This window comes from Ursus arctos, unplaced genomic scaffold (genome assembly GCF_023065955.2).
Source record: "Ursus arctos isolate Adak ecotype North America unplaced genomic scaffold, UrsArc2.0 scaffold_8, whole genome shotgun sequence".
Taxonomy (NCBI): domain Eukaryota; kingdom Metazoa; phylum Chordata; class Mammalia; order Carnivora; family Ursidae; genus Ursus; species Ursus arctos.
In genome coordinates, this window is record NW_026623100.1 from 70,074,552 (window position 1) to 70,101,071 (window position 26,520).

Below are 26,520 nucleotides of genomic sequence, written 5' to 3' on the forward strand. Positions count from 1 at the left end.
AGTTAAAAATAGAGCTACCCTATGACCCAACAATTGCACTACTGGGTATTTACCCCAAAGATACAGACGTAGTGAAGAGAAGGGCCATATGCACCCCAATGTTCATAGCAGCATTGTCCACAATAGCTAAATTGTGGAAGGAGCCGAGATGCCCTTCAACAGACAAATGGATAAAGAAAATGTGGTCCATATGTACAATGGAATATTACTCAGCCATCAGAAGGAACGATTACCCAACATTTGCAGCAACATGGACGGGACTGGAGGAGATTATGCTACGTGAAATAAGTCAAGCAGAGAAAGACAATTATCATATGGTTTCACTCATTTGTGGAACATAAGGAATAGCAGGGACATCAGTAGGAGAAAGAAGGGAAGAATGAAGTGGGGGTAAACAGAAGGGGGAATGAACCACGAGAGACTATGGACTCTGGGAAACAAACTGAGGGCTTCGGGGTGGGGGGGAATGGGATAGGCAGGTGATGGGTAGTAAGGAGGGCACATATTGCATGGAGCACTGGGTGTTATATATAAACAATGAATCATGGAACACTACATCAAAAACTAATGATGTACCGTATGGTAACTAACATAACATAATAGAAAATTTTTTAAAAAAAAGAACCTATTGGCTAATCTGAGATCACAAAAATTTATTCTTATGTTTCCTTCTAAGAGTTTTATAGATAGATTTGATTGTTAAATTTAGGACTATGATCCATTGTTAATTAATTTTTGTATATAGCATGAGGTAGTGGTCCAACTCATTCTTTTGTGTGTGTGTATCCAGTTTTCCCAGCATCATTACTTGAATGTTTACCAGTTGTATTATCTTTGTCATTTTGCAGTCAGTTTTAATTAACTTTTTCCCTTATTTCGGGTTGTATTTTCCTGCCTTGCATGCTTGATAACGGTTTACGGGATGCTTTCCATAGTTAATTTTACCTTTTTGGATGCTGGATATTTTTGTATTTATGTAGATGTTCTTGAGCTTTGTTATGGGACAGTTATGTTATTTGGAAGTAGTTTGATACTTTCTTTTCTTGCTTTTAAGCTTTATTAGTTGGTTGCAAGACAGCATTTAGTTTAGGACTAATTTTACCCCATTACCAAGGCAAAACCTTTCCAAGTTCTATAGTTGATGCACCATGAATTACGAGATTTTTTTTCCCTCTAGGCCAGTAGGAACAGTAACTGCTCCCAGTTTGGGCTTTGTTCCCTCTAAGTCCTTTCCAGTGGTTCTTTCCTCAGCTTCTGGTGGCGTCCCACATGATAGTGCCAATTAGTACTTAGCTGCAGCTGAAGAGGACCCTCTGCTGATCTCTGGAGCTTCCTCCCTACCCCCTCTTTCAGCAGCTCTCTCCCCTCCACTACTTTGCCCTACAAAACCACGGCACTGACCTCCCCAGAATACCAGCTCTGACTCCTTGTTTTACGGTGTGCCCAGAATTTGTTTGAATCAGCTGTGGTAAAGTGACAGGCGTGGAAAACTGCCTTTGGAATAAGAGTTTATTCCCAGGAGGAGACAGGGTAGAAGGAAGGCATGAGGAAAGTGCAGGGATGCCAGGGGCCACCGAGTTTGGATGGAGAGATTATAGACATGATTAATTCCAGACAGCAATAGAAAAAATGTAAGTTTTCCAAAATTTTAGGTGCAGCTAACCACTCAGTGAATAAAAATAGAATTCGTGCTTTCAGACTATTTAGTGAAGAGAAATTTTTAAGAGATAGTAAAAGGGCACGTGGCTGGCTCAGTCAGAAGAGCGTGCAACTCTTGATCTTGGGGTTGTGAGTTCGAGTCCCATGTTGGGTGCAGAGATTACTAAAAAAGATAAATGAACTTTAAAATAAATAAATAGGAGAAGAAAACATCATTCACACTAAAGGGGGTGGAAAGGAGAGTTGGAAATCAAAAGAAAGCAAAGCATACGCAGAACAGGATGACTGGAGCCAGATCAGATATGTCTTATATTAATATATGTGACTATGTTAAGTCCTTTATTTAAGAGATGTTTTCAGATTATTTTTAAAGAGGTCTACGTATGATTTCAAGAAACACTTAAAACAAAATGAGAAAAGATTGAAAATAAAGAAAAGGACAAATACAGCAGGCAGATGATGACAAAAAAGAAAGCACTGTGACAATAATACCAATCAAAATAGAACCCAAGGCACACAGCATTTAATGAAAATTTGTAGACCAGTACAAGAAAGCCACATAAATTCACGTTGTCTCTGGTTCTCTTCCTCTTTCTTAGGTATGTGACATCTTGAAAGGGAGAGGGTCAACTTTGCTTGTTGTGCAGTCAGTACAATGAGACTAACCCTCATTAAAAATTCTTAGCCTTTAAACTTATTTTAAAATAAACATTCATTTTAGTTGTAACTTTAAAAAAAATAATAAAAGGTCAGGAAGGTTTCACATTAGTAACTGCATGCAGTTTCCCTGCTATACATGATTTATCTGTAAAAGTTGGTGCTTTTGATCCTTAATCCACAAAAACACGTTGATCAGGCGCCCTGCACATCATCCGCTGTGGTGTCTGACGTTAGGCCGTCCCGTCACTGCTGTGTGTCGCTGTTGAGAAAGGCAGGTGAGGCGAACATACCTCTCTTGGCCTCAGTGACCCCTCACATCAGACGGTGCTTGCGGAAAGGAAAAGGGGGAATGGGAATTAAATCCAATTAATTTGACACGTGTGTTTGTTCTGTGTATTCTAAGTGTTCGACTCTTTTTAAATGTAGCTAATGCTGCCTACCTTGGGGGCCAAGAAATGATGAAGGTGGTGAAGAGAGACAACGACACCATAAAGACGTACTTGCCTAAGGTAATCGCTTTGGTGCTGCAGGGAAGTAAGTAGATGGGCGGAAGTACTTACCGAGCATGACGTGCTGGAATCAGTTCAGAGTCTGCAAGACCTCAAGGGTGTGTAGATTTCATATGGAGTCCTACTTCTAGTTCAAATAAGGCAGTTCTTGAAAGTTGCATAGGAAGTAAGTAAAGCTGACTGTAGACTTCAATTAAATATATGTAAGGTCCATTTCTTGTAGGCAGTAAATAGTTGAATCTTGCTTTCTTACCCACTCTGCGTTTTGATTTAAATGTTGAGACAATTTATATTTAATGTTGTTATGAATTGGGCTGGCTTAAATCTGTAATCTTGATATACATTTTCTATTTGTCTCCTATGTTCTTTGTTTCATTTTTGCTTTTTTCCTACCTTCCTATGAATCATTTGGATATTTTTATGATTTCATCTTAAATATAGTTTACCACCTGTTTTTGTTAGGTTTGTTTCTAGAATCAATGCCTCTCTCGAGGGCCTTATACTGAGGAGATCGCAATAATATTTATAGAATAAATGAGTTATATCAAAATGTAAGTAAAACACTGGACAACAGCTAACATCACTACGACCTGTTGACTCAGCGTGTCTTTCTTTATTCTCCAGTGCATTAGAGTAGGAATGTTCAGCTCTAACACCAAGACCAGATTTCTATACAAGCAGGTGCAGAAAGGCAAAGATTGAAATATTTAGCATTTGGGAGTTACTGCTCCAAATGTTAGAGTCTTTTTTTTTTTTAAGATTTTATTTATTTATTTCAGAGAGAGAGAGCGTGAGCAGGGAGAGGGGCAGAGGGAGAGGGAGAAGCAGACTCCCCACTGAGCAGGGATCCCAACTCGGGGCTCGATCCCAGAACCCCGGGATCGTGACCTGAGCCGAAGGCAGACGCTTAACCGCTGTGCCACCCAGGCGCCCCCATTCTTTTATACTTTTTAATGTAGTTACTAGAAAATTTTAAATTACGTATGTGCTTACATATTCCTGGGGGGCTGTGCTAATCTAGAGCTTTACAGTCAGTGCTGAACCGTGACACCTGCAGGGTCCCCTGCAGTGAGCCCTGCTGAGTGGCCAGCTCTGCCAGGGCCCAGGAACCTACAGTCTGCAGGTCAAAGCTCAGATACCCTCCCCCTGGGGTTAGACTGTCTTCATAAACTTTGAGACATTTGACTCCAACTTGCTACAGTGCTAATTCATGTTTCTAGAACCTCCTGATACAATTATCTTAAAGCAAAAAATGTATATGTTCTTTAAAAAAATATAAATTTTCAGAATATTGATCTATAGGAGCTTCACCCAGAGAGGACTTTGGAAAATCTGTTTGACTTACGGCCGTAGTGGTCATCTTTTTCTCAAATAGCATTTGGCTAGAGATTGACACTTTGAAGCCAGACGGAAACCCTCACTAGCTGAATGGGGGAGGGTGGGGCCTCAGAAAAACACTTTCTCCAGGGCTTTCAGCTGTTTCCAGTCATTGAAGGATGTAAAAATACAAGAAAAACAGTATTTTATTTTTCAGCTAACTTATAAATGAATTTGTTTCAAAAATGCAGTTAAGTTCTCAAGGCTAGAAGTTCATAAAAACAACTCAGTTCCCAGTTAATAATAAGACTGGCAGGTACCCACTTCCAAAATTCACACTTGCAGAGTGACTAGACCCATCATGTGTCAAAGCCTGTCTTACCACCTGTGGGAGCCAGCTGCTGTAAAATACTCATCATTTCTGGATTCTGTTTGTATGTTGCGCTCAGAAAGAGGTCAAAAGAAGGTGCTAACTTATTTCTGTCCTAAGTTAAATCCATATGCAAGTGTAATCATTCCCAGATCGAAGACTGCGTATGGTAACTCTGTCAGGACTGTAAGTTTACTGAAACTTTTATAAGAGAAATAAGGGGTCATAATGGTAGATGGCAGGCCATTTCAAGGTTATTATTAACAGAGTCACAGGAATAAACTTTTCCAACTACAGGGAATAGTTTTGTTTTGTTTTTTAAGACAGCACTAAAGGTACGTGTGGAATTCGGGAAAGCAAGGCATTGTTTAGTTTAATGATGCAAAACTACCTTGCCATGAATTGATTATCCTTTGTACCGGCTCAGTTTGACCTCTCCACTAGAATAATACAGTTCCAGTTCCTAAGCGAAACGAGGTACAGAGAGACAGGAAGTTTATTGCAACTTTTTGTTTCTGTAATGAAAAAAGAGGAAACATGCTGTAATTTAATATTGGTTAAAGTTGAATCAACATACGTCCCAGTGTGCTTGAGAAAATAAGGAAACTTGAAAGGGCACGTAGTTTTAGGAAGGTGGTGGGCATTGCCCCTTGCCTTCCAGACAATCCTGATACATGGTTCATCTAGTTAAGGATACTCTGTCCCATTTCAGCCCCCAACATAGGCATTCAAAAACTTCATATCTATCCAGGACTGTCCAGTGTGAAGACACTGTGAGCCACATATTTTGTTGCAAAAATATTTTAAGGCACCTCAATTATTCCACAAATTTTAAAACAGTTCTGAAAAATGTGTCTTTGTGCCATCTAGTCAGGAAGCCACAAGAAAGTTTGTCTAAAAATAGTCTCTCTACTACATCATGTGGATGGCTTTGGGATTCTTTCTGATCCCCTAGAAAACGATCAGGCCATAATCAGCAGGCTTTGGTTCCACATACCGATTTTCTACCACTGTATTTCCATTGTCCAAGTGAAGAGAACTTTCTATCTTCTTAAGGGAAATGGGCCTTTTTAACTCGGAAGAATCTCCTGGGCTGACTGCCTGCCTTCTTCCCTCCCTCCCTCCCGGGCCTGGAGACTCTATATCCAGTATCAGACTGGTGCATTTATTAGCAATGCTTCAGTATTACACAAAGTCATTTCCCTTTCTTGGAGCAAATTTCCCAGACTCATAATTGTTTCCAAAAGAGTATGCCATGACCTGTGGCATCACAGATGTATTCTGTCTTCACCTGATGGAATCCTACCTGTCCTTTAAAACTTGGCTCCATTGTCATCTCCAGGAGGCCTTCCCTAGTCCCTGGTTTTGGGTAGATGTCCCTCCCTCAGCTTTCCTGGCTCCCTGTAGAGTTATAATATTGCATTTTTTGCACAGTATTTAAGTGGTCAGTTTGCCCCTCTTGTCTACCTACAGGTCAAGAACCATGTTTTTCCCATCTTGGTACCTCTAAAGACTCAGAACAATGTATGATCCCTGCGGAGTTAATAAATAAGTAAATGTGTACTAGATGATGGATGGGGAAGCCATCAGGGTATCGATTCTAAGTCCTTTTTGTGCCATGGGTCTCTTTGGCCCTCTCATGTATGGATCCCTACTCAGAAAATGCTTTTAAGTGCATAAAATAAATACGTGAAATTACTACCAAAAAAAGCAATTATATTGTAGTTATCACAATAACTTAAAAACAAATTTGTGGTATATAGTGTATGCACCTTTGTTAACACATTAAATAATTAGATATCATAGCAGTCAGAATTAATATTTATAGCAATGAGCATAATTAACTTTTTAGTTATCTTCATTAAGTTTCCTGTGATTTGAAAATTTCCATAATTTTATAGGTAACAAAATATAGGTGTTACTCATATGAGTATTGTTTCTTGCCTATATTCATAATTGAAGGAAATACTAAATTATTGTTAGAGGTTCGCAGAAATATAGACATCATCTTTTTCCCAAGCAAGTTGACATTACCCCTCCCCCACTGTCACCGCATCCACGTGAATCCACGGCCCAGTGAGGAAGCCCTACTCTAGAGACACCAGGAAAGTTCAGGCAGCATGGTGGTGTGGCTTGGCCACTGGCCTGAGAACAAGAAGCCATGAAATACTACACTAAAAAGACGAGGATTATTTTGAGGTGTTGGGGAGCTAATGCATGGTTTAAGCGAAGGGGTAATGATCAGGGTGTATACAAAATGTTTGACCACTGTCTGACATTACCCCTCCAAGCCTGTGCCATCCGTGAAGAGCCAGCCAGTTGAGAGCAACCAGTTCACATCAGTCAGCTTTAAGAATGGGGCTGGATTAACAAATGAGAAGGATTATTGGGGGGATGGAATGTATGGAAAATATTGGAGCAGAGGAAAATTCGAGGTAGGAAGATCATTCAGAAGGCTTTTACAAGGACTGAGGCAGTGGAATGGGGGCAGAGAGAAGGTAGGATAGGGAAGATATAGGAAGTAGAATCAGAAGCACTTGTACTAATAGGACATGAGAGAATGGAGAAGGAAGAGTCTCAGACTATTTCTCTGTATTTAGGTTGGTAATAAGATAAGGAATATGGGAGGAGAAGTGCCAGCAAGTCGTGGGAGGTGGTTGAGAAAGTGGTTCATGTGGGTACTTTGTTTGAGACACCTGTGGGACCCCCAAGCGGACACATGTCTGGTGGGCAGCTGGACATACGGGTGTGAAGCTTAGAATGGTGGTGGTCAGGGTGGAATTTCGATGTGGATATAATGAGGATAGACTTGAAGCCGTGAGCCTGGATAACAGTAACAAAAGGAGTAGTATATGGAGAGAAGACGTCTAACGATTGATCCTTGGGAGCACAGCTTCGAAGGCTGGGAGGAAGTAGAGGAGCTAATGAACAAGACAGGCATGAAAGGGGAGGGATGGGAATGAGAACCAGGATAGAATGAACCCAAGTGAGAGAATCTGTTCGCCACCCCAGTCCCAGTTCTTTGGGAACCCCGGGGGTATGTTCTGCTCTGTGAGGCACCTGGTGTGTCTGAGGCCAATAGGTCAGCATTCCCTTGTTCTGTCATTGTTCTAAACGATAAGGGAATGTATGTCTCATTCACAGAAAAGTGAATTCGTGTTTGGTTAAGAAACTTGAAGTTTTCATTTAAAACTCACTTAGGAGGGAAATTCTAAACTGCCGTGACCATCTCTGGCCTCGGCGTATGGAAACAGCTGGTGTGCGCTACTGCCAGGCCGAATCTGAACAGCACTGTCAGTCCGCGGGGGGCTCAGATCGTTCAGCGAGAGCACACGAGGTGCAGCTTCGTGACAAAGGCAGGCAGCCGGGGAGGGGCCGCCTGCAAAGTGGTGCTGCCCCGGAGGGCCAGGCCAGGCTGGCCGGTGGTTGGGGAAAGGGGCAAAGTGTCCTCAGGAACAGGGACCCCTCTGCTATGGCTCTTTCTTGGCCCACCCGAGCCCAGAGGTGCATGTTGCCTTTGGGAACAAGCCTTGTGCAGTTGTTTGCAGATTCGGGCATGCAAATCCTTCAGACATGCACACGTCCTGCTTAGCGGAGCATAGGAAGTGCTGCCTGGACCAGCTAACCAGGACTGCCTTCCGCCACGCCTCGGTCTGAAACTGATTGTGTTAGTTCTGCCTGTTTCATTTGAAACCTATTCAGAATGTCGTAGTCATCCTGGAAATAGGTAGGTTTGTTTTTATCTCAATCATTTTGACCTTGAGAGCTTCATCTTAGGCACTTGTGGTAGCATACCCTGAGTTCCGAAGTGGGCATGATTGAAAAGAGTTGGGGTGTACTGGGGAGCAGTCTTCTGAGTCACAGCCTGAGGTTCAAACCCCGGCTCTACCACTCGCTTACCTATGGAAACTTGATTAATTTACGTGACCTCACTGTGCCTCCTTTTTTCCTCAATAAAACAGTTTAATAATAGTATCTAGTATCATACATTTGTTCCAAAAATATAATGCTATAATTGATATAAAGACCTTTCAAGAGTATCTGGCATGTACTAAGCATTCAATAGAAGTTTATTATTATTATTATTATTATTATTATTATTATAAAGTTAGTTATATCCTAGATATGCCTCTGAGTTCTTTAAAAAGACTGTTTGCTTAACTTCTCCCCACACACACTCCTTCCCAGATATTTTCATTCTGCAGTGAAAGATTTTGGTGATATTAAATATATAGCCAAGGGACCCTGGAATGCCCCAACCCCATTCTAGATCACAGCCACTGCTCCCCTTGAGATGCCTGAGGGAGATGTTGTACAGGAACGAACAGTGGTAAAGGAAAGCACAGAACTACTTCATCTTTACCAGGACTTGGGCCAATTGGACTTGGCCATTTCTCTAAGTTAGTTCAGCAAGACCCTTCAGCACGTCTGCCAGTTTCCTGAGGCCTATGATCGGGGAGAAACAGAAACACAAGAGAATAAATTTGTTCCCAATGCCTCATACTCTGTAGCCTCACCAGAAGAAAATTGACGCCTCGGGTCAGCTTCTTACTCTAGTCCCGGGTGAGAAAGAGGCAAAGCTGGTCCAAGTGCCTTCCATTTGGGAGCAGGAGTGTTTGGCTCTTTACACGTGAGTCACACAGAAAGGGGAGAGTCTCACTTTGCAGGCCTGTTGAGGCGCAGTTGTTCCAGCCACTGGAGAGGGGTCCAGTCAGTACCCCACCAGCTTCCTCCTCCTCCTGTGGTGCCTTGGTTGCCACTGCTCCCCGAGGTGCCTGCAGAGGGAAGAGGGCTCAGTGGTCATAGAGGATTGTGTTGTCACCTCCATCCTCGGCCACATTCCTTCATCTTTGGGGATTTTAATTCTCACGTTCTCAAGAATGCTAACTGAGCCATTTCTGGATAAAAGGAAGAAAGGAAACAAGGTAAATTAGAAAATGAATATCCTACACTATGCCCTTTCTTTAGTAGTTCCTCAAGTTCCTAAAAACGGTTTTGCTCCTAAAGACTGCAGTGAAGCCGTGAAGCTGTGTGGCTGCTATCCCTCTGTTCCCCAGAGGAACACGATTTTTAAATAATGGGAGAGTAGAGGTTTATGTTACAGAATAGGCCTCCTCTGAGGGTTCAGGGTCTGACTGTCCGGGAGGGAAAGCAGCAGCCTGCCCTGGGTTCTCCGCAGCAGTGGACCTCATGGAGGAGGGTTAGTGCCCTGGGAAGGCTGGGGGGAGAGGGGCTGCAAACAGGGAAGTAAAGGCAGGACAGGGCGATCTAGCTGGGAGCTACCCAGATGTGCGGTACTAATTTGACCCCTAGGAGGGCAGCTGGCTGCTTCGTATCTGATCTTTGTCTTCTGTGATCACAAAACAAAAACAGAGAACAAACCCAAACCTGTCAGGTGGCAGTTATTTCTGAGAAGGAGAGGAAAGGGGGAGAAAGCAGGAATGACATAATTTTTCTGACTTCTTAGAGCACAAAGGAGAAAATGCGCCCCCCCCACAGGCTTCTACGCCATTGCCCTGTGCTCACTGTCGCCATGCAGCGGCTTCCCCTGCCGCGCAGTGTGACCGCTCAGCACTCTTTCTAAAGAAGTCAGCTTGCACACATACTGGGAAGCTTGTCCGCTCAGCACCCACTCAGCACCCAGCTCTGCCAACAGAGGAATCCCTGTGCAGCCCAGGAAAGCAGGACCTTATCTCTGCTGCTGCAAGAGCCCAGGGGCTCCCCCTGTGAACCCTATCAGGAGGGGAAGTGGCGGTCTCCCAATGCCGGTGCCGTCCTTCATTTTGGAAGATACACGACCAGGAATACCCAGGTGGCACTGCACTGTAGGCTCCAGGTCTCATTAATAAGCGGAAGTGGTGAGAGTCGCCTCCGGGAGCCGAGCAGGAGTGGTGACTTGAAGACAGGGGCTGTGCTCCCCTGTGTGTTTGGTTGATGACTGATCTTGGGTCTTCCAGTCAATGTCTTTCCCCCATGATCTTTTCAGGGGAATACAGCGTGTGTGTGTATGTGTGTGTGTGTGTGTGTGTAGAGAGTGTGTGTTCGGTGTATGATAATTATATAATAAAATGCTTTACTTTAGGCTTAAAGAGAGTATATAGGGGCGTCTGGGTGGCTCAGTCGGTTAAAGCAACTGACTCTTGATTTCAGCTCAAGTCATGATCTTGAGATCGTGGGATCGAGCCCCGTGTCGGGTTCCACGCCTGGCAGGGAGGCTGTTTGAGATTCTCTCTCTCCCCCTTTGCCCCTCCTCCCCCCCAAAAATAAATCTTTTTTTAAAAAATGGAAAGAAAGTATATAATACTTATGTATTTTCTGAGCCTGACATATCAAAAGCAGGTTATCAGAAGAAAATATATGCTCTTAAAAATTAATTTAAGGTCACGTGGTTGCTTTTTCCTCTGACCTGAGCATAACTCTCACTGTAGGGAAGAACCTAGACAGATGTTGCCCCCACAGGAGATCCCTTTGTCTTCATTGTCATCACCAGTAGAATAGCCACTGCCCTTTAGAGTGCTTACTATATGTCAAGTACCTGATACGCTTGTTTTCTAATCCTTACCACCCACACTTTACAGAGAAGGAGACAGGCACAGAGAGGCTAAGAAATTGGCCCAAGGTAACAGCAGTAATAGATGGAAGAACCAAGATTCCAGTTGAGGCAGGTATGGCTCAGGACCCAAGCTCTCAACAGTGCACCCACTGCACCGCTCTCCCCCCGTAACTGCATAACGAGCTTGAGCAGTTTCACACATTATTTGACCGTAATGAAACATGAAGGCTTTCTGAGAAGCCCTTTCACTCCGAGTATCTTGGCCCTGAAACACCATTTACCCCGCTTCTCAGGTCTATACTCTATCGTGAAACAGATTGCCCGAAGACCACTGGAAGAGAGAAATTTCAATTTGTTTAACTGCCAAGAACTAGTTTATACCAAACTTGGTGACATGGTGAATTATGTTCTAAGGAGCTTCTCAAATTCTGCTCATCTGTAGGGTTAACAAAATGAATAAGTAAATAAATGAATTAATACATAAATTAAATAAATTAAATAAATAAATAACATTCTGAGACTATGAAAAACTGCCTTTTAGTAGACCTCTGACTCCTGCAATGCCTATAGTCCTACTGGATTATTTAATAAAGAGAAGTAATACAAATAGAGATTTTTTTCCCCCAGTTTTATTGAGATATAATTGACACAAAACGTTGTGTTAGTTTAAGGTATACAACATAATGAATTTGGTATATGTATCTATTGCAAAATGATTACCACAATAAGTTTAGTTAACATAATCACTTCATGTGGTTATAAATTTAAATGTCTTACAGTGAAAACTTTTGACTACAGTCACCACGCTGTTCATGAGATCCCCAGGGCTTGTTCATCTTACAACTGGAAATTTGTACCTTTTGACCACCTTTACCCAATTCCTCCACTCCCCATCCCCCATCTCTGGAAACTACCAATGTGTTCTTTGTTTTTAGGAGTTCTTCTTTCTTTCTTTCTTTCTTCTTTTTTTTTTTTTTTTTGATAGATTCCACCTATAAGTGAAATCATAGTATTTGTTTTTCTCTGATTTTCTAACTTAGCATAATGCCTTCAGGGTCCAACCATATTGTCACAAACAGCAGGATTTCCTTCCTTTTTATGGTTGAATAGTATTCCCGTGTGTGTGTGTGTGTGTGTGTGTGTGTGTGTGTGTGTGTGTGTTGTACAACACCAGATAGAGATTTTTGTGGTTTTTTTCATGTTCAGTATTTTAAGATATGTCTTTGAAAGTGGTTTTTGTTAGTTATTAGGTAAGTCAAATGTATAAACCTAGGTCATAAGATGGCTTCTAGCATTTCTTTTGTTCTTAAAATAAACCCTCTATTAGTAATGCAAAGAAGCCAACAGCTCAAAAGGTGTACTAAAACAAAGCTTTGTTGACTCCTTCAGGGCAAAAATTGGGTTTTCCTGCGATGGGCTCCTGTAACAGTACCTCCCTCTCTGCCGGTTGTGTTGAAGGGCCAGTTTGTACATGCCTGTGTTTTTCCCTAGTCTGGCAGCTTCTCCAGGGCAGAGCTGTTTTTACTCACTTGTGAATTTCAGCCACTTAGCCAATACCAGATGGGAAATAGGGTTAGAGTCATTTTTGGTGGGACTGCATTGAATCTGTGAGTTTCAGCAGCAAAAAGTGAGAGAAAAAACACCCACATGAGAAAAGACGAATGTGGTTTCTGTATGGTGGCAAACTGCAACAATTTGTAGGGACATTTCTGCAGGGACATATCTCCTTAGGGGCGCACTGAAAAGCTAAAGGAAGAAACATCTGTGAGCACAGAGACTATAGTAACCGTAATTCCACCTTACCGCAGAAAACACATGAGGAAAAACACAAAGCAGTCCTGAGAAGTCAAAATGTACAAAAACTGGGGAAATTAAATTTTGTGTTTAATAGAGAAACGGATTACTTAACATGACAGCAATTTGGAAACACAGAATGATTTCCATTCAATAATGTGTACTTTTTATCAACTCTCATGCGTATCAAAGAGAGTGCCAAGGAGAAAGAAACTACAGGAAATAATTTATCTTCTTACAAACCTTTGACTTTAAATGTGCCGCTGATAGCGTGAGATTCTTAGGTAACAATTCCAGTAATTTCCCGGCAGCTATCCTGCCCATGACATGCAGCGCCTCGGAACTACATAGACGGTGAGGGAGGCTGTAACAGGTGTTGGGTGTGCTCCTGCCCTTGCTGGCCACACTCAGTTTTCAAAGCCAGTTTAAGGCCCTCTCCCCCCAGTTTTTAGCTTTTGTGTTTTCATAACATGGGTCAGTTCGTTGTTAATTGTAAAGAGTAGTAAAAAGAACCCATTAGGAATGTTGTCCCTGGGTTTATAACCCAGCTTTACAACTCACTAATGGTTTGAACTTAAGCGACGTACCCCCACTAAGCCTCAGTTTTCTTTTGTATAAGATAGGCATAAAATGCCTTCCTTGGAGTGCTCTTGTGAGGACTTCGTGAGTATAGAGCTTAGTACATTATTCTCAGTTTTTATCAGTTCATTATTATGTGTCATTATGGTAATTTGCTTTGACATATCAACACAATAGTAGTGTACACTCTTAACCACCATGCTTTGGAGTCCAGTTCTTTCTTTCCTTCTACTTCACCTGTCTTCCCCCACCCCCCACTAGTACCTCTACACACCCCATACTTTTTCAGTTTCCTGTTTAGGGTTACAGATGCAGAGTCTTCTGTTCAGATCTATTGCCTGTGACTTGTAATCTATAGGGACGGGAAGTATCTTGAGCCAGTGTATGTAAAGGCATTAGAATAACCATGTGTTTTATGTGTAAGCCAAGATTTTCATAGAGGCCCTTCAGTGAACATAGTCTGAAGAAGAATTACAAAAAAAAAAAAAAAAAAAGACCTTACCCCACCATCACTTAGAGATTTAACAAAATCTAGCCCACCCTAAATGGTTACTGGTCATGGAGGACTGAGAAATAAAATTAGATGGACATATGCGAGATCTGGAATCCTCAGTATTACGCCATCTTTACACTGCGTTAAGGTTCCTAGTACATACCTTGGGTAGCACACACCCATAACTACTTGGGCACGGCTTGTCTCTTGATACCCGAAGGTAGGTAGGTGTAGGATCCCTGGAGTCCTTGTGTATTGGTCCTGCTGAGCTGTCTGACACTTTCATGCACGAGGGAAGGAATGGTGTTTCCCCAGCGCTGCGGCTCACCAAGCTGGACTTTTCGGTGGAGACATTTCAGGTGGTGATTGCCTCACTGAAAGGTAATGCTGAGTTCTCCATAGAATGAGTCTTTGAAATGTGAGGCAGAAGCACCAGCGGGCACATTCGGTGCTGATAGTCCCCATCAGAGAGACTCCTGGGGCGGTCTTTCTGCCTGGCCCTCCTTCTAGTTGACCCTTTTGTAGTAGGGCTTTTCCCTAGACTCCACCACCAGCTTGTGCTGGTGTGAGGGCTCCCAGAGTGCCTTTCTCGGTGTTCAGGAATCTTCCATCAAGAGAGTGCACTGGAGCAGAGGATCACCCCTGATGGACATGAGCCCAAGTCAGTATTCCCAGATTTCGCAGCACTGTTTCATACTCGGAGGAAGTGCGGAACCACTGGGCAGGGTGACTGTTCCACACTATTTCCCAAATGTAATTTAAGAGATTCTTGTGGGTAAAGGTAGGGCGTCGTTTAGAGAGAACCTAAAGTTGTTAGCCCTATTGGTAGGTAATTAATGTCTGCAGGCAGTGGGTCCTCCCAGCAGTACCTCAAAGGGAAGCTATGGCAGGGAGTTGCTGGCCAAAATAGTCACCCACTGGCTGTGAGGTTGCAGCATGCCTGAGTTGTAGAGAGACTGACCCCCGAAGGAGAGAACCAGGCCACTGCCAGGCCCTCTGGTCTCCAGCAACAGGAAGAACTTCGCACTCTGCTAAGAGCCATGGCAAAATGAATTTCGGTTTTAGGGCCTTTGGAGTGCCCAGAAACGGTTGCAGTGAGCAAAAACCAGAGAATGGGAGGAATGAGTGAGCAGCCTATGAGCCACGGATCCTTTGCAGCATTCAAAACTAAAACCCCAGGTGACACCCAGAAAAATCTCTATGAAGTAATTCAGAGGAAGTGTGTACCTCAAGGTTTAGCTGGTAGTAATTGACTCTCTGGACTACTGCATTCACAGATTTTTCTCTTTAAAGTATTAACTATCCTTTTAAATATTGGTTAAGTCATAAGGTTATTGTAATAAAGGCCAGCATTTTTATAAGCGCAGTCTTTCCTGTCCCATATTCAGCTAATGGATTTAATGGCTGTTAGAGTGGAATCAGTGGACAGTAACACATGTACCCATCCTGTCCTTCCACCACACCGTGACTCCTCCATCTCTCGTCGCCATTGTAGCCAGACCTGATCATGTCACTTCATTGTGTGAAGTCCTGGGGACTTCTGGTTTCTCCCACTATCTGAAAGTTGAACATTCCTGTGAAACCTTTTATAAGTTGAAGTGGCATAAAGCAAAGAAGCAGTTACCTTTAATCTATATGGTGAAAATTTTTCAAGTGTTCCCAGGCCCCAAAAATCAGCTCTCGTAGGCTTTTCTGATACCTTAGGACACATCTTGCTAGTGGGTGCACACAGTAAATCGAGGTAAAGCACAGATGCTTACAGACACAGTTCAAAGCTCTGGTGGCTTGATGTGGAATGGAGTTCCAGGGGAAGTGCTTAGGGGAGCCACCCTCGCGGCTCCAGGTGCACGCACGCAGCTTGTCTACCTGCCCACTGCCAAACAAACACTGAACACTACTTCACTTTCAGCCTTTGTTCATAAAAGTAAAAACTCTTTGGATTTCTTTCAGTTGGCGAAAACAGATACTAACAGGTATTTCATAAAAGCAAAGCGGCAGAACACAGACTTTGGAAAAGCAGCGGATACCTGTATGAGCGTGTGTGTGTGTGTGTGTGTGTGTGTGTGTGTGTGTGTGCACGCGCGCATGTGTGTGTATCATGGGCAGATCTAGATCAGTATCCAGTAAGGGTCTTAGTAATGTCTCACAGAGGCTCTGTCCCCGTGCAGCTGCTTGCTGTCACCTGAAGTATGATTATGTCACCTGCCCACTGAATCAGCACGCTCCCCTGCTGCACGGAGCCTGTTCGTAGAAATGTTATACACACTCTCAGGGTTCTGCTCACTTTTCATCTGCTGCATTGAGAAGCCTGAGTCTATCTGATTCATCTTCAGCTGCGTGGAAATGGTGAAGTGTGTAATGAATGGTCACTAATCACTCAGTGATTATGTCTCAGTAACTCGTCCTTGTCCTCACCAGTCACCTCTCCAGTGCCCATCCCAGTCTCAATGTATACAGCTTGGCTGGCACGTCCTTTTAGTGAATCATGGGTGATCTCTCACACAAGACTCTCCCTCCCTATATGGGGATGGGTTTCTTTCTATCAGATGCCTCTTAATTCACTCCCATACACCGTGCAGGTCACTGCCTTAAGAGAGCCATGCTCTGGAGGGAGCCTAGGGACTAGCCCGCAGGGCCAGGGACGGGAGCTGTTTTCAAAGCATTGCAGGTTGCTAGTGTCATGTTTGTGTTGGAAGAGGAAAAATGTTTTCTAATAAAATGTTTTTGTCTTGTCTTTTAGCTTACATTTTATTATGGAACTATAGATGCTTGGTGTCCAACGAAATACTATGAAGACATAAAGAAAGATTTTCCAGAAGGAGATATTCGACTCTGTGAGAAAAAAATACCTCATGCTTTTATCCTCCGTTTTCCCCAGGAAATGGCTGACATGGTAGCTGACTGGCTGAAGGATGATCTGTCCAAGATATAAGTACTGCCCCGTGGAAACATCACTGACAGCTAGTACATAGCCGCAGTGGGTGTGCCTTCTCTTAGTGGTTAGTAGTATACTTAGTAGGTAAGTGGTCATTGTTAATGTTGGATATTAGAAGAGGAAAACAAAAAGAACCTCCTGGCTTACTGTCCGCTCCCAGCTAGCTCCCCGTACTACCGGCTGAAGTAAACACAATTGATGAAATACACCATAGGTTCAACACCACATTTTCCAAGACTCAGGGAACACAGTGATCAGTGATCTAACCAGGACCCCTTATGTTTGCGTGAGATACCCCGGTGGCACCACGCGGCTGATTTTAGTAGGCAGGATCCTTGCAAACAGAAGGAAGTCTAAATTTAGTTGATTTTAATCCAGTTACCAGGTAGAGTAGGATCTCTAAAGGAAATTATGAAACAGTGCTAGAACATGTGAAAGAGATCAGTGAATGTGAAGCGTAGAGTCGGATACGTAAGCATATGAGATCATGAGGACACACATTCCAGTAGCAGGAAGTGAGGAATAGTGGATCTTGGAAGTGGACCTGGGTCTCCCTTAAAAAGCTGAAGATCAGCCGGGACTGACTTTGTACAGCTCTTGGCTGAGGTCATCAGAGTCGGGCTGGATACCAGCACAGCCCGCATCGCCGCCCGCTCCCACCCCGTTACTACTTGCACCATGTCACGAACCAGAAGAGAGCCAACATCAGGGGAGACACTGCTTGTCTGCATCTCTGAGAAGATTCCCTGAGGAGTGAGACTTCCTGATCTGCCTGCATTAGACAGAGTGAAGTTCACCAGACATTCCTTTGGTGAGGGAACCCAGTAACAGTTGTTGAGGGATCCTGACCACACCTCCTGCCACAAGACAGCCAGCAAGCTCTGAGCAGAGCCCTAGCCTGCCAGCTTGTGAGCTCCCGCAGGCTCCTCTTCTGCAGGGCCAGGACGCGGAGGCCCTCGGTGTCCCAAAGCCAGCCCGTACCTGTCTCATGGAGTTGCCTCTTCTGTGATTTTTCCAATAAAACTACATTGAGGACCAGCTATGAGCCAAATACTATGCTAGGCATCGAGGATAGAGTTCCTGGCTATGTCATGATTCTTTTCTTCTGAAAATCTTCCAGTAAGCAATTTTTGAGAGGGCATCTTTCAGTCACTGAATAGAGAATTAGCATAAATGAGTTCTACATTTCTGCCTTGGTTTTGTTAGTTGGAAGGAAATTGTTTGACTACTGAACCAAAACAAGCCATAATGAATTATGTGAATTCACCTTCTCTGGATGCCTTGAGCTCCAGTAGAGAAGAAGCTTGTTCTCCAGCCTAGAACAGGCTCACAATATTTCTGCCTTCCCTAAAATGACTCAATCCTGAGACCCTAGGAGCTAATAATTCCCACTGACAGCAGTGATAGTTGACAATTGATCAGAAACATTCAGTTTTCTCCTAGAGGAGACCCCTCATGGTGTTATCATTCCATAAGAACGATAGAATGTTCTCCTTCCTTTCAAAGCCTAAAGCCCCCGATGAAAGATTCAGCTCTGATATGCTGCCAACCCAGTGGTGAGTGTTGAACGAGTCCCTGTCCCTTGGCATGGCTTGTGCATCTGAGCAAATGACTTCTCAGAGGGGAAGAGCCAAGCCCCAGGCAAGGAGTGCTCTTGCCCTGGAGAGAAGCCAGGAGACACACATTGGCACAGGGCTGCACACAAAATCCTGATCAGCCGCTGTGTGGGGAGGCCTTCTGGAAATCTGATGTTAGAAGCTTAGGATTCGTGGCTCTGAAGTGCCTTGCATAAAGTCCTGGGTGAATCACACCTACTCAAAGAATAACATCCCCCAGCTTTTCTTTCAGCATTATTTTATATTACGCCATATTTCCCAAGTCCACATGTATGACATTGTGTCTTATTTTGGTTTTTCAGAGCTTAAAAAAACGATACAAAGTAAAATGATAAAGTAAAAGGGGCTCGTTTTCTGTTTATCATCTGATCATCAAATGAGTTTTCAAAATAAATATTTTACCAGCACTTACAACTGCCTGGCCTGATCTCTGTGTTGGGGAGGAGGGTATAATCTGAGCAGTCCTCCTGAGTTAGACTCAAGCCAAAGTCTCTCTGTTAAATTGAAAAGCCATTTCCTCAGTATTTCTTTTAGAGAAGGAAGAATCCAATTTTAGATTGAAGTTCATTTTATTTCATTAGAAATTAAAAGACTAACTGTTCCCATGCATATGTATGAGGTGCTGATACCGTATAAGAACTCTGGAGGTCTCATCATCTGTGTGATTTTTAGGCAACTTTCTCTAATTTTCCATGCCTCAGTGTCCTCACTTACAAGTAGGATTAATAATAAAGCATATCTCATATTGCTGGAAGAATTAAGTGAGATGATTAAAGCATTTAGTGCAATTCTTGGCCAAGAGTATCTTCTCAATAAAGATTGGCTATAATAATAATTATTATTATTAAACATCATCATAAAAAAGAAAAGACTAAAATTGATAGGCAGTGGATAAAATTCATTTTCCAGAAGCATTTCTGCCTGTATGTACCAGTCAGCCACATGGATGGTCCTTGTCAAAGATTTAGCTTCATATGGGTCATAACCAGGTCCCACGGGTGATTCTCATGCTCTGCTGGCCCAGGGGACAGAGAGAACCTCTAGAGGCACCTCCTGTGGCCCTCTGCGCTCATGTCCGAGGTGGCTAGGGACCTCTCACCAGCCACTTCTCCACCCAACCCTTGGAGAGCCAGGGACTTCCAAAGGCTTGATTTCTCTTCACCTTACATTATATTAAAGTTAGTTCCATATTATTTTTTTAAAGACTTATTTATTTGAGAGAGAAAGATTGCTCGTGCAAGTTGGGGGAAGGGCAAAGGGAGAGAATCTTCAAACAGACTCCCTGCCGAGGGGCTCAGTCCCATAATCCTGAAGTCATGACCTGAGCCGAAACCAAGAGGCAGACGCTTCACCAACTGAGGCACCCAGGCGCCCAAAATGAATTCCATGAAGACTAAAAAGACATGACAACATAATGTAACATTTGCTTCTGGATTAGAGGCTTTCTTATAAAAGAAAACATTGTTGGGACAGTTTGCACAACTTGATCGGGGTCTACAGATGAGCTGGAAGTAAGAGATCGATGTGAATTTTCCGACTTCCGTGGTGGGATTGTGGAGAAGAGAATGTCCTTATTTGTGCTGAAGGCACAGGAAGTGCTGGTGGTGATCAGGCATCATGTCATTTTACTCTCAAATGGTTCAGAGAAGAAAGAAAATGTTCTTTGTACTTGCAACTTTTCTGTAAGTTTGAGATGAGTTTGAAATTTATAGAAGTAATTTTTAAAAAGCCACCATGCTCTCTCCTACATCTGTCTCTCATTGCTGCTTTTCCAGAAAATAAATTTCTTCTTCTAAGCAGTAAGTGGAGATCAGAGTTCAAATGCTGGATCTGTCATTTACTGGGTTCTCGATGCTACATTTCGGCTTAGCCTGCTGAGGCTCCCCACGCTCCATCTGGTCATCCGTGAAAATACTTTCATTTTGGGATGTTAGATTTGGGGAGGGTTTTTGTTTGTGTGTTTCTAAAGATTTTATTTATTTGACAGAGTGAGAGAGCACAAGACGGGGAAGCGGCAGAGGGAGAGGGAGAACCAGGCTCCCCGCTGAGCAGGGCTGGATTCCAGGGTCCTGAGATCATGACCTGAGCCCAAGGCAGACACTTAACTCACTGAGCCACTCAGGCGCCCCTTTTGTTTGTTTTTAATGGGGCTAATTGAGGTCATGCATAATAGCATCTAGCACCCTGTCCGACTTATGGTAGATGCTCTGTAAAATGGTACCTGAAGGAAAAGCCTAGAAGACTTTTGCTCTCTCTTCTTTTTGGTGCACCAGAGGACCCGGTGCTGTCTCAGCTTCTACACGGTTTCAACCAGCCTGCAACTTGATTCTTGCTGTCTTAGCATTTCTGGTTCCTATTTGGGGGGGGCGGTTGCTCACCTGGCTCAGCTTTCTGGCCCCAGGCTGTGCAGGCCTCCTCCGAGCAGCGCAGGATGCTGGAAGTTCACCTTGAGGATCTTACGGCGGATTTAGAAAAGATGCAGGAAGCAAAACATTTCTTAAATAACCTGAGACATCATCTTTGTTCCTGACCTCCTCTTGCAGGAGAGAAGAGGACATACTTGGGCTGCTCCGTCCCATGGGAGGTGGGGTTTAAAGAGAGGTCAGTGGCTGGAACTGAATGTGCTCTGTGAACACATCTCTCTCTGAGGCCTGAAGGCGGAAGCTCTCCTGCAGGAGTCCCTTTCCAAAGGGGCTGAGGTTCCTGCCTATGCCCCGTAGAGATGTAGGCGAGTGATGGCTCCGGTCCACCGGGGCAGCCACTGCAGGTCACGGGTCTGGCCTCTTCCACCAGACTCAAGGCTCTGGTTTGCCGTAGTCCTGTGAAGAGGAAACCCCCAAAGGGAGTGGGGAGGAGGCTGCTCCTAGTGCCAGAGAAGACAGGTAGAGCTTGGGTGGTTTGGGAGACAGGAGCGAGCCCACCAAAAGCAGTGTATGCTCGCCCTGCACTTTCTGCGTATCAGTGAAGCCTTGCGGTCCCGGAGGCTCTAGCTGTCCTCAGTACAGATCATCACAGACCAGAGAGGTAAGTGACTGGCTCAAGATCTCACAGCTACTGAGAGGCCACGGGAATTCACAGGCATCTCTACTCAGACCCAGGGCTTCCTCCCCTTTGCATGGCCCAGTGCTGCCTCCTGGAGGCAAGAGTGGACAGCCCAGCAAGAGTGGAAGGCTGGACGAGGGAGTCAGGGAAGGGTAAATGAAGGCCAGGTTAGCAGGCCCAGTGAAGAGTAGCTAGTTGGTAACAGGGGAATAGTTTTAGAAGAATGAGAGAACAGACCAGCGGGCCAGGGACGGGGCGGTGCAACAGGCAGCGGATTGCAAGGAGGAAGGCCTGTCTGCAGGAGTCAAAGCAGAGGCTGCAGTCCCTCCTGACCCTCTGCTCGCTCCCGCAGCCGCCTTGGCCCTCCAGGCACTGACTTCTCTGAGCGCACCTGTGCTCCGAAACCCTTGGAGTCAACTGCTCCGCCACCCTCTCCCACCTCCAGACTGGGCCCCAGAGGCCAACCGCTCAGGCCTCTGCTCCTGCCTCCTAGCGTAGCTCCTCTCCCCCTCTCCCTCCCTCGGAGCCCTCAGGGTGCCTGGCTCCCTCTCTATCAGAGCATTTACCAGTTACTGCTGGAATTCTATTTTTCCAGTCTGCTCCTCCCACCCCCACCACCAAACTCCTTCCTGCCCTTAAAAGGAGAGTCCTAGGACATGGAACTTGTGTCTTGTCATCTGTGTCCTCAGGCCTTATAGAATAGGGCCAGCCCCACAATATATTAGTAAGTTTTACCTAAATCAATACAAGTTTCTACCATACCTGATAGTCAACCTCTCAAAAAACATGATTCTCTCAGTTGGTCAGGCTCTCAGGGAATCACACCTCAGGGACTCTGCGTCGCTCACAACTGAATGTGTAAATGGAAATGTGAGGTGGACTAGCTCTTTTATCCCTCACGCCTTTCCCCAGCTGAGCCATGCATGGCCAGGGCAGCTAGACTCGGGGACACCGAATGTTGGCTTTCTGGCACTGGGGACTACAGAAAGCAAGGCCCCCACGCTTCGTGGCCATTCTGTCCCCTCCGACTGCAACTGTTCCATTCTTCCACGGTCAGAAAGCCTCTGGAGTTTGAGTCTTAGCAACTACCAAATATGCGGTTATTATTTGTTGAGCGCTAACCCCGTGCAGCACCCCAAGCGGGAATTACAGCAACAATACCCCAGACCGGGCTCTGGGAGAGCAGAGCGTTTTCATTTTGGATTGCATTCCTCAGACATTCTGGCAAAGGGGCCTGTGCTGACCTCCCCACGTTGGGACAGACTTGCTGGGTAAGTCTATGGGAAAATTCCTCTTCCCTGGGACGGGAATGTGACCCTGTGACTGGGCGTCCATTACAGCCAGGGGTGCGGGTGCACCTGCAGGGCCTCCCTCCTCACAGAGGGACTCGAATCCCGTCTCCGCAAACGCAGCCTGCTCCGGCTCCACGCCACAGCTGGGCTTCCTCCTGCTGGCCACGCCGGCGGGCTGCGCACCTGCATGCGATTAGGACTGGCAGACGCCCACGGCCTCGCAGTCCGCGGCTGCACGCTGGTGACATGTTGCAGCGGATGAGGTCCCCCCCCAGATCCCTCCTCCTCCCGCACAGAAGAAAGTGGGATTCCCAGCGGCACAGGAGCACATAAGGCACCCACGACCAAGTCAGGGGGCGCCCCGGCAGAGCGGCAGGTGGCACGCGTCGGCCTTGGCTGCTGGGCAGTGGGCAGACGCTGGGCACGGAGGGTGGATGGAACACCAGGACCCCCCAGAGGGAGCACAGGCGGCAGCCGGCACCTCCCGTCGGCATCAGTCACTGTGGACCATTGACACTTGCTCTCATCCGTGCTCGGGGAACAGGATAAAAGTCCAAAAGTTACCCCTGACTTTCCTTTCTGCCCGTAACTCCCCCTTGTCTGCCGACTGTATCCCCCTCCCCACCACGGAATGCCAGGGTAGGCCATGCGGAGACCGAGAAAGGAAAATGAAGAACTGACCGAGGATCGTTATAAACAATCCCGACAAGACTTCACACTTCTCGACGGCAGAGTCTTAAATCTTATACTTGAATGTACCTACCAAGTGAGTTAGTTGAAGGGTGAACATGATTTTCTTCCGAAGAGAAAGCCTTCCTTAGTAGTAATGAAATTAAGAAGCAAAAGGGGAGCTGACAAGTGAAATAAGTCAAGCAGAGAAAGACAACTATCATATGATTTCTCTCATCTATGGAACATAAGAACTAGGATGATCGGTAGGGGAAGAAAGGGATAAAGAAAGGGGGGGTAATCAGAAGGGGGAATGAAACATGAGAGACTATGGACTCTGAGAAACAAACTGAGGGCCACAGAGGGGAGGGGGGTGGGGGAATGGGATAGGCTGGTGATGGGTAGTAAGGAGGGCACGTATTGCATGGTGCACTGGGTGTTACACACAACTAATGAATCATCGAGCCTTACATCGGAAACCGGGGATGTACTGTATGATGACTAACATAATAAAATAAAAAATCATTATAAATAAAACAAAAGGGGGGGAGCTGACTTTCTTGATCTACATTTCACCAGGGACAGACAAACGCGACCACAGGGACAGGTGTTACCCCGCCGCAGGAACAGCCGATACTGCTCTGCAGAAAGGGGCGTCCCCTGGCCGCGTCCACATCCCAGAGGAGGTAATTCTGGTAACGAGCCGTTCCTGAGGCAAGGCCCTGTCACCTTCCCCATGCGGCTCCTCTGTCACTGACCCTCTCCCAGAAATACGTAAGGAACAGATGAAATAGCTTTCTCCGTCCCGTGTTGTAGGAAAAAGTTGTGAGTGGCTGGTCCTCTCCGGCCCGGCCTGAGAAAGGTCCTGAAGGGTGCGAGGTGCTGCCCCGGAGCCCAGATCTTTGGACTCGTCTGCAGCGTACTGAGCAAAAGCAGCCACATTGCTCTCGGACTTTGCTGGTTTCCCTAAAACATGTAACTGGCCTTGCAGAGGGAGCTGCCGCATTTGGGCGCTGCCGTGGCTGTGGATTTCAGAGGCCTCCCCGGGCAGCCTCAGAATGGGGGTGCTCAGGCTCTCTGAGGTGAGACAGATCCTACAGCGGCCTGCTGTGTAGGAGCAAAACCTTTCCGCTCGGACTGTGTTTGGAATGACAACGCTCACTCGTGACGCATGGCAGTGCTCATTTTCCAAAGGGAAAATGCTTTTCCACTGCGTGTTGGCCTCTTGGCCCCCGAACCCAAGCTGGGATACCTTCCCGTGCAGTGGCTTCGTGCAGTACGGACTGTGTCATGTCCTACAGAGCCACACCGGTTACAGAGACCCGAGGCCCCATCCGCACGCACGCGAGAGCCTGAGCTGTTTCAAGGGGGAACGGTGCGCGTAAAGACCGGCAGGCCCAGAGCTACCATGGAGCCCCGTTTCCGTGCCATTGTCCTAACGCCTAAGTGGCTTGTGTTCTTAGTGTGGAGCCGTGGGGGCAGACCACCAGAGAAAGGCTGAATCACAAGGCACAAGCCGGTTCTCTAAAGACAGCCAAGGGCAGGTTTATCAGTAAAATATTTAATCAACATATCTGTACAAAATATTAGAATGGTTAATGAGGAGCATGTTTAACAAATATATATCTGCTGTATGACTGTCAAGAAAAATAGAGATTGCCGTTTTACAGTTCATTTACATTCCAGTATGTACAACCTATTTAAACTTGAGACTACATATACACAGGGGTTTGTACCTCCCTGCCAGCCGGCCTGGGCGTGGGCGACACTCCCCACATCAGCTCCCGCGACCCCCGCGGCCCCTGAGAGCAGAAGGGAGGTGGCCCGGTCTCCAGCCTCCAAGCCTCGGAGCTCTGCTCCGGCCAAACCAGAGCTGGAAGAGAGCCGACGAAGGAGCTTTCAGCTTGCATTCAACGAGTTTACAGTTCTCACCACTTTCCCCATCTTACGCCCGAGCCAGCTGAGGAAGAGTGGGTGTCACTGTGAAACGAAAGGGACTTCAACCCCCAAAATAATACATCCTGTCTTCAGCTGCTGAGGGAAGGGTGTGTACTGAGCTGTGATGGGCATCGCTGCCCTTTGCTTCGAACCACAGTACTGGCGGCAGAGTCGAGGTGCTCGCGGAGAGAAGCCGCTGCCCGCGCGGAGCCTGCACACGCGCACGCCGTCGGCGGGTGCCGGGCGTCTGCGGCAACCTCTTGAGATAGATATATATATTTTTTTAAGTTTTCCGAACTTTCCAGAATCCCCTATTCTCATCCACTGAATGGCAAGTTGCAGTCAGCATGCTAATCCTTGTTAAAAAAAAAAAAATGCATTAACGTTTCATTTGGGCAAAATACTTCCAGCTGAAAGACCTAAAGAGACTCAGTTGTGATTCTTTGTCACCAAAAACCCAGAAGCTGTTTGCACTACCGTCAAAAGTGGACCACAAAACAAAACAAAACAACAACAACAAAACAGCAATTACTGCGAGGAAGCTTATGTTCCATCTGTGACTTATCGGAGGTGGAGAAAGCCAGAGAAACTCCGCTTTCCAGAGTCTCTGTTCCTGGCTTGAAACGCTCAAGGACTTCCCAGCCAGAAAATACATTCTTGCTTTCTCCCTGAACATGTATCATCATTTCCTTTTTTTTTTTTAAGATTTTATTTATTTATTTGACACAGAGAGAGAGACAGCCAGCAAGAGAGGGAACGCAAGCAGGGGGAGTGAAAGAGAAAGAAGCAGGCTCCCAGCAGAAGGGAGCCCGATGCGGGGCTCGATCCCAGCACCCTGGGATCAGACCCTGAGCCGAAGGCAGATGCTTAACGACTGAGCCACCCAGGCGGCCCTGTATCATCATTTTCTAAGCAGAATGCTTGAATGGCTGGCCTTCCTTGCACTGACAGGCCCTGACCCAGAAATATAAATTGCAAAGAAAAATAAGCCCTGCTTGCAGGTGCACCCCAACCTCCAACCAGCCTGCTCATCTCAAGCCACGCTGCTGCTGCCCTGAGCCCCCAGGGGAACCTCGGGAAACCTGCAACGCGGG

General features: G+C 45.6%; 1 protein-coding gene across 3 annotated transcripts in view; it reads left to right on the forward strand.

Moving 5' to 3' along the window:
• Window positions 1–18,896, forward strand: part of LDAH (lipid droplet associated hydrolase) — a 102,724-nt gene extending 83,828 nt beyond the window's left edge. For all 3 annotated transcript variants that reach the window (XM_026519539.4, XM_026519554.4, XM_048222666.2), the window contains 2 exons: window positions 2,746–2,828; window positions 16,675–18,896. In XM_026519539.4, the coding sequence (XP_026375324.1) occupies window positions 2,746–2,828; window positions 16,675–16,866 (275 nt within the window). In that variant the 3' untranslated portion in view covers window positions 16,867–18,896. The remainder of the gene's footprint in view (window positions 1–2,745; window positions 2,829–16,674) is intronic.
• The last annotated feature ends 7,624 nt before the right edge of the window (window positions 18,897–26,520 follow it).